This window comes from Mustela nivalis (genome assembly GCF_964662115.1).
Source record: "Mustela nivalis genome assembly, chromosome: 9".
In the NCBI taxonomy this organism is placed as follows: Eukaryota; Metazoa; Chordata; class Mammalia; order Carnivora; family Mustelidae; genus Mustela; species Mustela nivalis.
Genome location: NC_139028.1, coordinates 15,034,152 through 15,048,105, shown reverse-complemented (window position 1 = coordinate 15,048,105; position 13,954 = coordinate 15,034,152). Strand labels below are relative to the sequence as shown.

The following is a 13,954-nucleotide window of genomic DNA, read 5'->3' as shown; positions in this document are numbered from 1 at the left end:
TTTTATGTTTTTAAATTTTATGTATTTAAAAGAGAACAGGGAGAGGGACAGAGGGAGAGAGAGAATCTTAAGCAGACTTCATGCTGAGTGAAGAGCACAGTGTGGGGCTCAGCCTCACAGCCCTGAGTTCATGACTGGTGCCAAAATCAAGAGTCGGGTGCTTATTAACCAACTGCACCACCCAGGGGCCCCAAGTTACCCTAATTTTAAAGATGTAGCATTAGTATAAAAATATTAACATTGAGCTAAGGCCACAGGGAACTTTAGTGTACCAAATAAAATTGATTTCTACACCCAAACTACTCTTGCAAGTATCATGGTTTTTTTAGGAGGAACTGTTTTGTGTATTTTTAAAGCATACATGAATTTTTCTCAAGATTCTTTTTCACTTTTAGTAAGATCAGGATTTATATATGAAATGTGCTTTAGAGACTATATGAAAAGTAGCACTTTCTTTCTGTCCTTTTTCATGCAGGTTTCTCTGCTTATACAATTTCTGATTGAAAATTGCTGTAGGATATTTGGAGAAGAAATCACTTCCCTCTTGGGACAGGTTTCAGTGAGATGTGATACTAGAGAGAATGCCTCAGGTATTGTGAATAATAATTGGATTGGTTTTTGTGAGAAACAGGCATGTGTGAGTGAAGATGCTGGGACAGTGTCCTGGGGCCTGCCGCAGCTCAGTGAAGGAAGCCTCTGACCTCAGTCATGGGCCTAGGGTTTCTGCTCCTCCTTGCAAGACCTGCTAATAGGTCAGGTTATGTTAACAGTGTGGTGGGGTTAAGAAATATGTAAGATGAGGTCCAGAACTTCCAGAAGCATCTTATGTTATGTTTTTAAACTTCTTTTAAAAATATCTTTACAGAGATCCCTAACATGTGTAGTAGAACTGCTGTGGCTGAAATTAGAGTAAGATGTCCTAAAGAGGTGGGGGCAGGCCTGGGCTTCTCCCCACTCTCCTTCCTCTGAGTGGCCCTCAAGATACTTCATGCTGTGGAACAGTGTAGAAACCACTAGTACTATGGGGCCAGGGGGGACTTTGAAACCAATCAGCCTTCCAGAATACAGATTCCTGGACCACCAATTACTAGTTTTCTTTGACCAATTCTTCTTTTTTTTTTTTTTTTAATTCAATTAGCTCATCATTAGTTTTTGGTGTAGTTTTCAGTGATTCGTTATTTGTGGTTTCATATAACCATTCTATGCCCCTGAACATGATTATCTTAATCAATAAATGTGGGTAACATAATGTCTCACTTTTATTATTGTTGTAGAGATTAAAGTAGCAAACATTGAAGAGCTTGGGTTCATAAATGGTTCCTCTGAGATCAAACTGCTCACCCGCAGTCATGAACCTGCATATTCCTGGCATTCGTTCCTTTATATTTTGGACCATTTCTTGATATTAACATGTCCTCATTGCTTTGAAGAGACCTTAATTAAGAAAGCCTTTTTCTTCAAGAACTGAGATAAATTCGGTATACTCAACATTTTTTTTTTTAATTCTGGGGAGACTGAAAGATCCTTTCTAAGAGTAGGAATCTGAACAATCTTTATGAAAAGAAAATTAAACTAAGTACTAGAGATTTTTTTTTAAGGCAGCATGTATTTTTGGTAAGTAAAAATGTTAATTGTGGTTTGATTTTTTGACAGATATCTCTTGCTTCCAACTGAATGACTCCTCCTATGACAGCTTGGAAAATGAGCTAAATGAGGACGTCGATGCTCCCTGTAGTGACTTGGTAAAGAAACTTGGTCAGGGTAGCAGAAGCATGGACTCCGTATTAACCCTCAGTGACTATGACCTCGACCAGCCTGAGGTGGAAGGCCTTTTAACCCTAAGCGACTTTGACTTGGACCGTTCTAAAGATGAAGACATTCAAATGGAACGGCCTCTTGAATCCAAGCCAGCAAATGTGGCAGTAGTGTATGCAAAGGTCCCGCTGCGTGACCATGCCAGGGCTGCATCTGGCCTGAGCACACCCAGCTACCTGTCCACAGCTGCAGCAGATGTTCCAAAAAGCCTGAGGCGACACCGGCGCTGCTCAGAGCCTAGCATCGATTATCTAGATTCTAAGCTTTCCTATCTCAGGGAATTTTATCAGAAAAAGCTACGCAAGTCCAGCTGTGATGCAATTCTCTCACAAAAAGATGAGGATTATCTGAAGCAGAATCAACCCCTCCAGGAAGAGGGTAAGACATATTTTAAACATGGTTTAGTCGAAGGCACTGAGAGCAAGAAAAATGCCACTAATAAAAATGTTAAGAAGAAAAGCTTACCTGGGAATGAAGGAAATCATGTGAAACTTTTTTCTAAATCCAAGCCAGTGGCCATTTCTGTGGCATCTTGTAGTCACATGTCCTCACAGGATCATACCGGGAACCAGCCCTTTGGTGCAGATACATCAGGATACTCCCCACCACACACAGCAGATGCCCTCAAGACTTCGAGGAGGCACCGGCGCTGCTCAGAGCCCAACATGGATGACCAGCACTGCAAACTGACCTATCTCAGGGGAATGTATTCAAAGAAACAACATAAAACTAGCTATGAAGCTGGTCTCTTGCATGGAGAGGAAGATTATCTCCAGCGGCACAAGTCATTGCAAATGGAGGGGCAAAAGCTCATTAATCAGAGTTTGGTCATGGGGATTGAAGTGGGCAAGAGTAGTGGCACAAACCAAAACACAGAGAAGGGTTTACCCCCAAGATTAAACATCTGCCCAAGGACTAGCTATTCCAGCCTGTCCTCTCCAGGCACTTCCCCATCTGGCTCATCAGTGAGCTCCCAAGACAGCGCTTTTTCTCAGATTTCTGAACACTCTGTGTTTACCCCCACTGAAACTTCCTCTCCAATAGATTGCACTTTTCAAGCTCAAAGAAAACAAGACGAGCTTTCTTCTGATTTTAGCAATTCCAGCCTCATTTCTGCAACTCCTGGTCCCTCATCAGGGCAGGCCAGCAGCCACCTGGCTTATACGAAAAAGGATACTGTAGAATGGCATTCACAGATACACTCTGTAACTCTTCATCCAAGCACATGGTTGAGAAATGGTGTGGCCAGTTTGAAAAACTGGTCCCTCAAAAAGAAGGCAAGAGCATCCAGACCAGAAGAAAAGAAAGTAAGTTCTCTAAAAGGACCCACAGAGCCACCTCCACATGCTGCTGGTATTTCAGAAGCCAACCCACTACAAGAGAGACAGAAAGACATGCCCCAAAGGGCACCTGAAGAACTTGGAACTGTGCAAACAGCCCAGTGGTACAGTTCTTACTCCAGCCAGGACTCAGGGAGACACTGTAGCTCTCCATTCAGCCTAGTGGAGGACGGACTCAAGCTTTGTGTGAAGTCCCACCAGGACGGAGAGAATAGTGAGCAGTGCTCCCCTGGTACTTTGCGTTGTAAGAGATCCTTACCCGGCTCTTTGTCTGTGGATGATCTGTCTAGCCCAGACTCAGGGCCTACAGTGGTTTGTGATACTGGGGACCAACAATTAGCCAAAGACATTTAACCACAGTAAGAATGTGATGTGTACAAGAAGAGAGACAAGTCTAAGAATCTGATGTCTACAAGAACAGAAACTGGGCTAATAATAATATAAAGACAAGATTATTATGACCCCTTTGTATAAATACATGGGATGGGTAGCATAAGGATAATCACTGCTAATACTTAGGACAACAAAGTAATTTTCTTTACTGAGACCATTTGGCAGAAAGCTTAGACTAAAAAATTTCATCATCTGTTTGGGAGGCTTTTCCTTATTAAAGCAAGGGATTTGTCCTCTCCCATGTTTTTGGAGATGACTAGCAGAGAGCCAGAGAAAACATCTTCTGTAGAGAAAACATGCTTTATATGAGATTAGTACACTGAAAAGGCCAGGATATCCTAAGTGAAGAATAAGGATTGTGGAGAGGCGGGGTGGGTGTAGAGAAACAGCCACATTCCATAGAATGTTTTTAATAACTACGCAAGAAAAATGCCACTAATCAAAGTATCTTTTAAAAAGAGAAAGCATGTCCAGTAATGAAGGAAATCATGTAAAACATTCCTCTGAATCCAAGCCAGTAGGTATTTCTGTGATGTTCTGTAGTCATGTGCCTTCACAGGAAGATTCCAGGAATCAGCCCATCGATGCAGCTACAGTGGCGTAGACTAGAATAATTCAAGAGCCATGAGTATCATAGTTTATTCGTTGGTTGTATTCATTGATTGATTTTTCCATTGGTGTTCCACTACTATACAAAGGCTCCAGGAAGTAGATCTGTGAGGAGAGAGAAGAAAATGTTGCTTATTTCAGTATCCTTTTCAGAGGTGCCTGTGCTAAGAGCATTCTCCAGAAATGCAACTTTTGCTATTAGAAGGTGACCTCCTGACAGCATTGACTCTCCTGGTGTAGAGGAAAGGATTGCAACACCAGTCCTCTCTCTATCTCTATTACATGAAGTTGTTGCCAACATGTGACCAAAGTATGGCTCGTCTTTGTTGAAAAAAAAAAATGTTTTTCTACAGCACTGTCTCTTAGATTACCCAGCCAGAAAAAAATTACTGATAAATCGTCCCTTTTCTAATTGTCATTGGCAGTTGAAAGAGTAATTTTAAAGTTGGCAGGTTATAAAAGAGTCACAGAATGAAACGCCCACCAATCAGCAGTCAGGCCTTCTCAGACCATCGTTGGCTTTGGATTTTCTCACCTCTGGAAGTTTTACGTATTTTTGTCCCAGATGATTCATGGTTTATATCTCATTAGTTTGTCTGCAATCCATGAATTTTTCTCCCCTCCCTTGCCTTAAAGGTTATACCACTACATCCCCTGAGTTATCTCCATGGATGATTAGGCCTCACCAGCCAGTGAGAAGGAATAGAATCAGGAAAGGATGTGCATCTTCCTTCATTTTAACTACTTACTTGGAAGAAGTTGCTTAGAAACAATTTGGCCTCTTTAGTTCACCGTCCTTTCTCCCACTAATTTATACCAAATTATTTTTCTTAGCCACCAGGAAACTTTCGTGTCAAATGTTCTTTCCCTGTTGTCCTAAAGGTTGAATTTCTGAGTTATAGAAAAAATAATAATAATAATGTTTTCTGTAGAGTAGAAGTCCTTTCAGTATTAGCTACAGGTGCTACCTACCTCTAAGGAACATGGCCGTGTTGGCCCTACGCATTGTAATTAACTCTCAGAACTCTGTGTTCCAAGAGCTCCTTCATGACACTGGTCATCTCAGTCACAGATGTGAAGTCAGTTTTACCTTATAAACAGCCACTCTATGCTTAGATTCCTGAGTGCCCATATGCATCTTTTGTGATTTAATATATAAAGGTAACAGGAAGTTCCTCCCCTTACCCTTCGGGCATACTACTGTCAGAACTGCAAGATGTGAATAAAGTTCTTACGGCTTGGAGTGTCGTTCTGGAAGAAGTTGTTTCTCCACTTAACAAAATAATAGTTCTCTCCTTTTTTCTTTCATCTGGGTGGGTAGAAAATTATTCACCCAGTTTGAAGCATAGAAGAAAATAGATGCTGAGGTTTTCCATAACCATTCTTCTTCTCTGTGTTCCCCTAGATGCTCCTGTAATACTTAATGTGAATAGTTTGTTAATATTGCTGTAATATATTATATTGTATGATTGGAAGAAAGACGACATGTCATTTTATTATACTCTGTCAATCTATAATATATTAGACTGATGCTTTATCTAAAATGCTTTGAGTTTGTATAATATATCTTGACAAATTTTACTACCATATGTAATGTAATAAATGTGTATTTTTGTACTTGCAGACTGCTGCTAACTTTTAAAGTTGTTTGGTTTTCAAAGCACTGAAAATGGATATGTATGAAGTCCATGCTGTCTATTAAATAAAAAAAATCTGTAGAATTAATGATCCCATCAGAGCAATATTGCCCTTTTGTAGAATTGTTTTAGTTAATAAACCCAGTCTTTGCTTAACATTGAAAATTTTATAAAATGTATTTAATATTGAATTGGAACTTTGAACTTTTAGTCGTAGATCATGGTGATTCTCTCTAGAAAAAGAGGGCTTTTTTTTCTTCTGTATTTTCCTAATCTTATCATTTACCAAACAAGTCATGCTTTAGACACATAGTCTTCATTTTATTAGACATTATGATTTCGTTTTGCTCCTAGAATCAGATATAGTCTATATTCTCATATCAGGAGAACCATTAACTCTGTTTGATTGATTGTATGATTTTCTTATCTAAATTTGAGTCAGAGTACCAGAATACCCAGTTGATCCCAGACACATCCAGCCATTCCAAGATATATGGATTCAGATACCCCAACACATCAATACTTGTAAGGTCATCTAAACTCACTAAATGTTACTGATTTTTCATGGCTGCTGCTTATTTGCCTTTTCAAAATCCACTGAGGTTTCACTCTGTGTAAGTTTAACAACCATTTCAAAGAAACTCAAAAATAAAAACTAGCTTAGTCCAGAAAAAATGATTTGCTTTAATAGAATACTGAAGACTAGCAACCCCACTGTCAGAAATGTCACTGATTATATTTAGGCAATGTACAGAGACACTGATGTTAATGTCTTTCTAAATTTTACAGAAATACAAAGATAATTTTGCTGCTAAAAAGGAGTCTAAACCGACTAAAAACACTAGATTCAAGGAATTTTCTCACATTGTGTTTTTCTGTCTTTCATGGCATGACATTGAATTGAAAGGCTCTAATGTATCCTTGAACCACTGGCATATTTTGTCTGTTGAAAAGAAACTCTAAGAATATTATGTATCTTAATCAAAGTTATGGCAGTGTTTAGCTGATATTTTCCTACTGGTCATGTTTGGGAGGAAGTCTTTGGAAACCCCATATTTCAATACAAAGAAAACTGCATATTTCGGTACAAAGAAAAAAATGAATAATAAAGTCAGGTAAAATGTTAACTTTCTTTAATGTCTATTCTAGTTATCAGCATATCTCATAAGCTAAGTTTCCTGCTGAGAAGAAGAGTTCTCTTGAGTTCTGTGCTGTCTGCCCCAAGTAGAAGTCCTACTCATTTTCTGAGCCACCTGTGAGTATAAATCCTTCATCCTTACTGTTTGTGGGTTGTTTTTGTTTTTTTTTTTTTTAATATAGTGAACTCCTTGAGTTTCAGTTCTCCATAATGTCAAGTGTATAGTAGAATTTGCTGAAGGTATATAATTGGGAAAATCTTGGAGTCCCAAGGAAACATACACAAACGGCGGAACCAGATATACTTTGTTCCTAACTTTGTACAGGACATGTTCTCATTTTGCATCATGCATCAGGGACAGATGTATATACTTATAGAGTTCAAAGTGTTTTTCTCACCTATTTAATTAGTTAGGGCAAAGTAAATACGTTTTCTGGAGTTTGGTTTTATTTTAAATGGCTATATAAATTGCAGATTTTGGAGACATTAAGATTTAAATATTAATTATTTACATATAGGTTTGATTTTAAATTACAATAACTTGGAATCAAATTTAGAACTCCTTGCAGCTTCTTGATCTGCTAGGAAGAGTGAATAAGTTGGCTAAGAACCTGTACTTAGGAGGTAGACCCATTTCTAAGTAAGTAAATTGGATGGTATAGAGAAATACTCCTCCAAATCACAGGGGCTGAGATTGTTACTGCCTAAAATTTTTAGGAGGAAAAGAAACATTTTATGTCTTTGTGCAAGAATGAAATGACTGAGAATTATCAAAATACATGAATTCAGAGATGCATACTGCTTGTAGGCACAGCAAATGCATAGAGGACAAGAAAATCTATAGATGAGCTAGCCAATTCAAGCAAGAAACTGAAATCACAAGGAGGTCAAAGAAAATTGAAAAGAGGAAAAGAGCGTATTTTGGGGAGATGAAGGTGTTACAAATTATATAAATGCTATTTAGGCCATTTAATTTTTATTACCAGGTATCATTCTAGATCCTAGGGATACAAGGTAACAACAAACAGATTGTTTCTCTCCCAGGAACAGCTAAGGAAAAAATTGGACTGTGTAGAAGAAAGTTAACATTAATATTCACTGGGCATTTCCATGCTTTCCTAATATATTAACAATATGTATTATTAATTATATTCAATTGTATCAATCAGTAATATGTACTCTCAGTATGTATTATTTCATTAATGCTCACAGTAGCCCTATATGGTGGGTATATTCAGCTAGAGTTTCATTCTGATTCTGGCTCTTTTTTCTCGGCTTTTCACCTTAAAATAGGGATGATAATAAAACTCCACCCATAATAAAACAGACAAAACTTATATACATGAAAACCAATCCAAACTCTACTAAGTTAGTATAAAAAAATAATAATCCAATATTGGAAATAATTCAGAAAGCCATGACAAATATAAAAATAAATGGCCTAAAAATTTGTTCCAGATGAAGTGGTATAGACTTGTGTCTCCCATCTCCTCCCCACTAAGTACAACTACAAATCCTGGAAATAATACAAAAGACAACCAAAGGAGAATTCTAAATGGTGGTAATAGGAAGGCGAATTGGTTCAGAACTCTAGGACTAGAGAAACAACACAATAACTATCTAATACTCCTTCATCCAATAGAAAAAGTGACTAAGGCCTGACCTTTCTCAACCTAGCAACAGAAGACAGCCCAGATATGTGCATTTCACCCTCTCCCCATCAGTCAGAGTCTCTCTGACACCTTCAGGTAAGCTAGACATCACCAGCAAGTGGGATAGATGAATGTTCCACTAATAATAAGTGGCCAAGGGGAGAGTTATCCTTTTCCTGCTAAGCCTGAAATCCCCCACTCCCTTACTGGGAGATACCAAAATGGTCAGGCTACAACAGAAAGAGGGACCCAGTCAGAACAAGCAGCTCAGCCTGGGAAACATCTTTGTCCCAACAGGTGTAAGACTCCCTCCTGACACACACACACAGACTCTGAGATAGCCAGACAGCAGGGACAGGAGGCCTCTATCACAAAAAAAAATACTGAGCCAAGGAAATCTAAGGTCTGTGAGACCAAGAGGCTTCTCTGGCTGAGAACAGAGCAAAATAGCACCACAGAGTCTCTGAAAATTAAATGGCCCATGGGCCCACAACCCCTGACTTTAGGTCAGGATCTGGGGGGTAATAACAAAAGACCCAACATTGTATCATTGGAGTTCAAAACAGAGAGACAGTTAAGCTAAAAACAGTATTCAGAGAAATGGTTGCTGAAAATGGCTGGTGAAAGACACAAATCTGCATATTCAGGAAGCTGAGTAAAATCCAAAGTAGATAAAAGTGAAAAGTACATCTTAAATGTTTAGATACTAAAGACAAGAAGAAAGATCTTGAAAGCAGACAAAAATAACACCTTACCTATAAGGGAACACCAATTTTCAGATTTATCATTTCAAACCACAGGGAACAGAAGAAAGTGGCATATTGTACAAGTGTTAAAGAACTGTCCACCCAGAATTCCATTTCCATTGAACTATCCCTGATGAATGAAGGGGAAATAAGGACAGTCTTAGATGAAGGGAGACTTTTAAGAATTTGTCACTAACAGTTGGTATAGTCTCAAAGTTTAGCTAGTTCTTTAAATAAGAAGTAAATGCTAAAAGAAGGAAATATGGAAAATCAGGAAGGAGGAAAGGACAATGGAAAGCAGAAATAAGAATTCTTAATGATACACTATTCTCATGAGTTTTATAAGTCATATTTGTGCTTGAAACAAAAATTACAGCATCATTTGATAGTTAAGACAATGATATTTAAAAGTGGAAAAAATAAAAGGACCGACATGGAAATGAGTTTCTCATACTTCACTCAATGTTGTAAAGTATTGATATTAATGAAATGGAATACTATATATGTGTATATTGTAATACTTAAAGCAACTACAAAAACTGTATTTTTGGAAAGCGTATCTCTCTAAAATACCACAAATAAATCACAATGAAATTCTAAAAAGTATTTAACCCACAGGAAGGCAAATAGAACGAGAAAAACAAGAACCAGAGTGGGAAAAAAAACCTCAAAATAAAACAAATAATAGAGTGGCACACTTTAGGTCTAACATATAAAAAATTACATTATTTACAAATGATCTACATATACCAGTCAAAAGACAAAGATCGACAGAATGCATTAAAAAATAAACTACTTAACTATATCCTATCTATAAGAAATTTCAAATGCAATGATATGGGTAGGTTGAAAGTAAACAATGAGAAAAATATACCATGCAAACATCGATCAAATTAAAAAAAAAGAAATTTAAAAAAGAAAAAGCAAGGGTGGCTATATTAAAATTGAGTAAGATAGACTTTAGAGCAAAGAAAATTACCAGAGACAGAAAGGGACATTATATAACAATCCACCAAGAAGACATCACAAGCCTAAAATGTATGTGCACAAACAATAAAACTTCAAAATATGTAAAACAAGCTGACTTAACTAAAAGCAGAAATAAAAACAGTTGAAAACTTCCATGCTTCTCTCTCAGCAATGATAAAGAACTTACCAGTGCCATGAACCTAAAAGGTTATAATTGGCATTTATAGAATACTTCACCCAACAATAGCAAAATACACATTCTCTGCAATTGCCCAGGGAACATAAAATAAAACCATAAAATAAACATCAACTTTTTAAAAGAATTAAAATTATGCAGAGTATGTTTTCTGAACACAGTGCTATCAAACTAGAAATCAATACAAGAACGATACCAGGAAAATCTTCAAGTACTTGGAAACCTAAAAACATAAATAATCTATTGGTAAAGAAAAAAAAAAAAAGACACTTCAAGGAAAATTTTCGAAATCCTAGAACTAAATGAAAATGCCTATCATATATATGTGGGTTACTGTTAAAGCAGTGTTGAGAAAAATTTATAACACTGAATGCTTACATCATAAAAGGAAAGATCTTAATAAGCTAACTTCCTACTTCAAGAAACTAGAAAAAAAAGAGTAAAATAAACCCAAGACAAGCAGAAGGAAGTGAGAAGGATTAGAATAGACTGTAAAATGGAATATAGAAAACAATAGAGAAAATCAATAAAACAAGTTCATTGGAGAATTAATAAAACTGATAAACCTGACTTGATAAACCTGACTGAGACTGATGGCAAAAAATTCTTTAAAAAGAATATGAAGCACCAGTATCAGAACTAAAACAGGATATCATCATTGATCCTGTAGTCATTAAGAGGATAATAAAAAGAATACCCCAAGTCATTTTTACATTCATAAATTTGACAACTTAGATGGAAAAGTTCCTCAAAAACCATAAATTACCAAGCTCTGGCCAAGATCAAATAATCTGAACATTCTTATAATTATTAAATAAATTGAATTCACAATTTAAAAGCTACTGAAAATAATAATAAATAACTACATAAACAAGCTCCTAAAGAAAAATCTCTAGGCCTAGATGGTTCCACCAGAGAATTCTAACAAACATTTAAAGAAGAATTAACATCAATTTACATCATGTCTTCAAGAAAACAGAAAGACTGGAACACTTCAAATTCATTTATGAAGCCAGTATTGCCCTGATAAGGAAACCAAACAAAGCCAGTACAAAAACAGAAAACTACTGACTCATGTCACTCATGAGCTTAGATGCCAAAAATGAAAAAATTAGCAAACCAAATCCAACAGTGTATAAAAAGAATTCTACAATATAACCAAGTAGAATTGCTTTCCAGGTGTGTGGCATAGTTTAACATTTGAAAATAAATCCGTGTAATCTATATCAACAAGATAAAGATGGAAAAATCACAATATATCAGTTGACAGAAAATATTTGACAAAATTTATCACCCGTTTGTGTATTTTGAAATTCAACAAATTAGAAGAAAATTATCTCAACATCTACAAAAAAAAAATCTACAGCTAACATCATAATGATGAAAGATTGCTTGCTTTTTGGGGAACAAACAACAAGGATATCTGCTCCTACTCCTCTTGTTCATCATACTACTATAAGGCATAGTCACTGGGATAGGGCAAGAAAGATTTTTTTAAAGATACCCAGATTGAAAACAAAGAAATAAAACTATTTGCAGATGATGTGATTGTCCATATAGAATATCCCAAGGAATCTACCAAGGGAAAAAAAAAAAAACAAAACATAAGGACCCTCCTAGAACTAATAACTAAATTTAGCAGTGTCACAGAATAGAAGATCAACACGCAAAAATCATTTTCACTTGTATATGCTATAAATATGCAGAAAATAGGGGCACCTGGGTGGCTCAGTTGCCTTTTGCTCAGGTTGTAATCCCAGAGTCCTGGGATCGAGCCCTTCCTCGGGCTCTTTGCTTGGCTGGGAGCCTGCTTCTCCCTCTCCCTTGCTTGTGCTTTCTCTCTCTCTGATAAATAAATATTATCTTTAAAAAAATAAATATGCAGAAAATAAAGTTAAAAGCAGTATCATTCATAATCACCCCAAATAAATTTAAATAGATGAAAATCTAATGGAACATGCACTGGATATGTATTCTGAAAATTATAAAATGTTGATGAAATTCTGGTGAAAGAAATCAAAGAAGACCTAAACAAATGGAGAGATGCAGTGTTCATGGTTGGAAGACTCAACATAGTAAAATGTCATCTCTTCTTAAATTGATATATAGGTTTAATGCAGTCTCAACCAAAATCCCAGAAAGGACTTCTGTAGACATAGACAAACTTCTTCTGAAACATATGAAAAGGCAGAGGCCATAGAATAGCTAAAATATTTTCAACAAAGAAGAATAAAGTGAGAGGGATCACTCCATCCAATATGAAGACTTACTATATAACGACAGCAATCAAGACAGTGTGGTATTGCTGGAAAGACAGGCCAGTGGAACAGAGTAGACCTACACGAATTTAGTCAACCGATTCTCAACAAAGGTACAAAAGAAATTCAGTAGAGACAGGGTACCCTTTTCTACAAACAGTCCTGGAGCTTTGGACATCCAAAGGCAAAAAACTAGAACCTCTTTTGGGCTCCCTGCTCAGTGGGGAGTCTGCTTCTCCCTCTGATCCTCCCCCATCTCATGCTCTCTCTCTCTCTCTCTCTCAAATAAATAAATAAATGAAGTCTTTAAAAAGGAAAAAGAAAGGGATCTGGGTGGCTCAGTTGGTTGAGTAACTGCCAGGATCAGGTCATGATCCTGGAGTCCTGGGATCGAGTCCCGCATCGGGCTCCCTGCTCAGCGGGAAATCCGCTTCTCCCTCTCTGATCTTCTCCCCTCTCATGCTCTCTCTCTCACTCTCTCTCTCTCTCAAATAAATAAATAAAAATCTTTAAAAAAAAAAAAAACTAGAACCTCAACTAAACTTCACTTCCTTTACAAATGGATCGTGGACTTAAATGTAAATTTTAAAATATACAACCTTTAAAAATGTGAAGATCTTTAGGGTCCAGGGATAGGTATAAAGTTCTTGGATTTGACATTAAAAGCAGGATCTATAGAAAGAAAGAATTGGACCTCATAAAAATAAAACTAAATTGAACCTCACCAGAGTTCAAAAAAAAAAAAAAAAAACTTGCTTTGAAAGAACATGTGAAGAGGATGTGAAGCTATAGGCTGGGAGAAAATATTTGCAAGCCATATATTTGACAAAGAACTAGTATCTAAAATATATGAACTCTCAAAACTCAACAGTAGTTTTTTTTTTGTTTGTTTTGTTTTTTTAATCTGGTCTGGCACGTAAAGAGTTTGAAAATTTTCTGCACACCAAGAAAAGAGCTGAACAAACAAAATCAGCCATTCTTCTCAGATCCAGTAAAGAATGGAGATCCTAGGGAAAACTGCTGCCCCCAAATTTAGAGAGGTAGACAAGTGGATACAGAGAACGACAGCTTACCAGAGCAGAAGCCCAGAAACAGAAACCCTTGCTAGAACCAACCCCAAATTGGCCAACTTACATTCTAATTGACATATTATATTGTTGGAGACTCAGTGTAGACACGTTTGAGAGTGAAAATCTCCAGG

The 13,954-nt window shown here is 36.8% G+C and overlaps 1 protein-coding gene across 4 annotated transcripts in view; it reads left to right on the top strand.

Moving 5' to 3' along the window:
• The window catches only part of ARHGAP20 (Rho GTPase activating protein 20), a 136,497-nt gene extending 130,538 nt beyond the window's left edge, over positions 1-5,959 (top strand). For all 4 annotated transcript variants that reach the window (XM_082684283.1, XM_082684282.1, XM_082684285.1 and 1 more), the window contains 2 exons: positions 476-590; positions 1,654-5,959. In XM_082684283.1, the coding sequence (XP_082540409.1) occupies positions 476-590; positions 1,654-3,509 (1,971 nt within the window). In that variant the 3' untranslated portion in view covers positions 3,510-5,959. The remainder of the gene's footprint in view (positions 1-475; positions 591-1,653) is intronic.
• Positions 5,960-13,954: the final 7,995 nt, after the last annotated feature.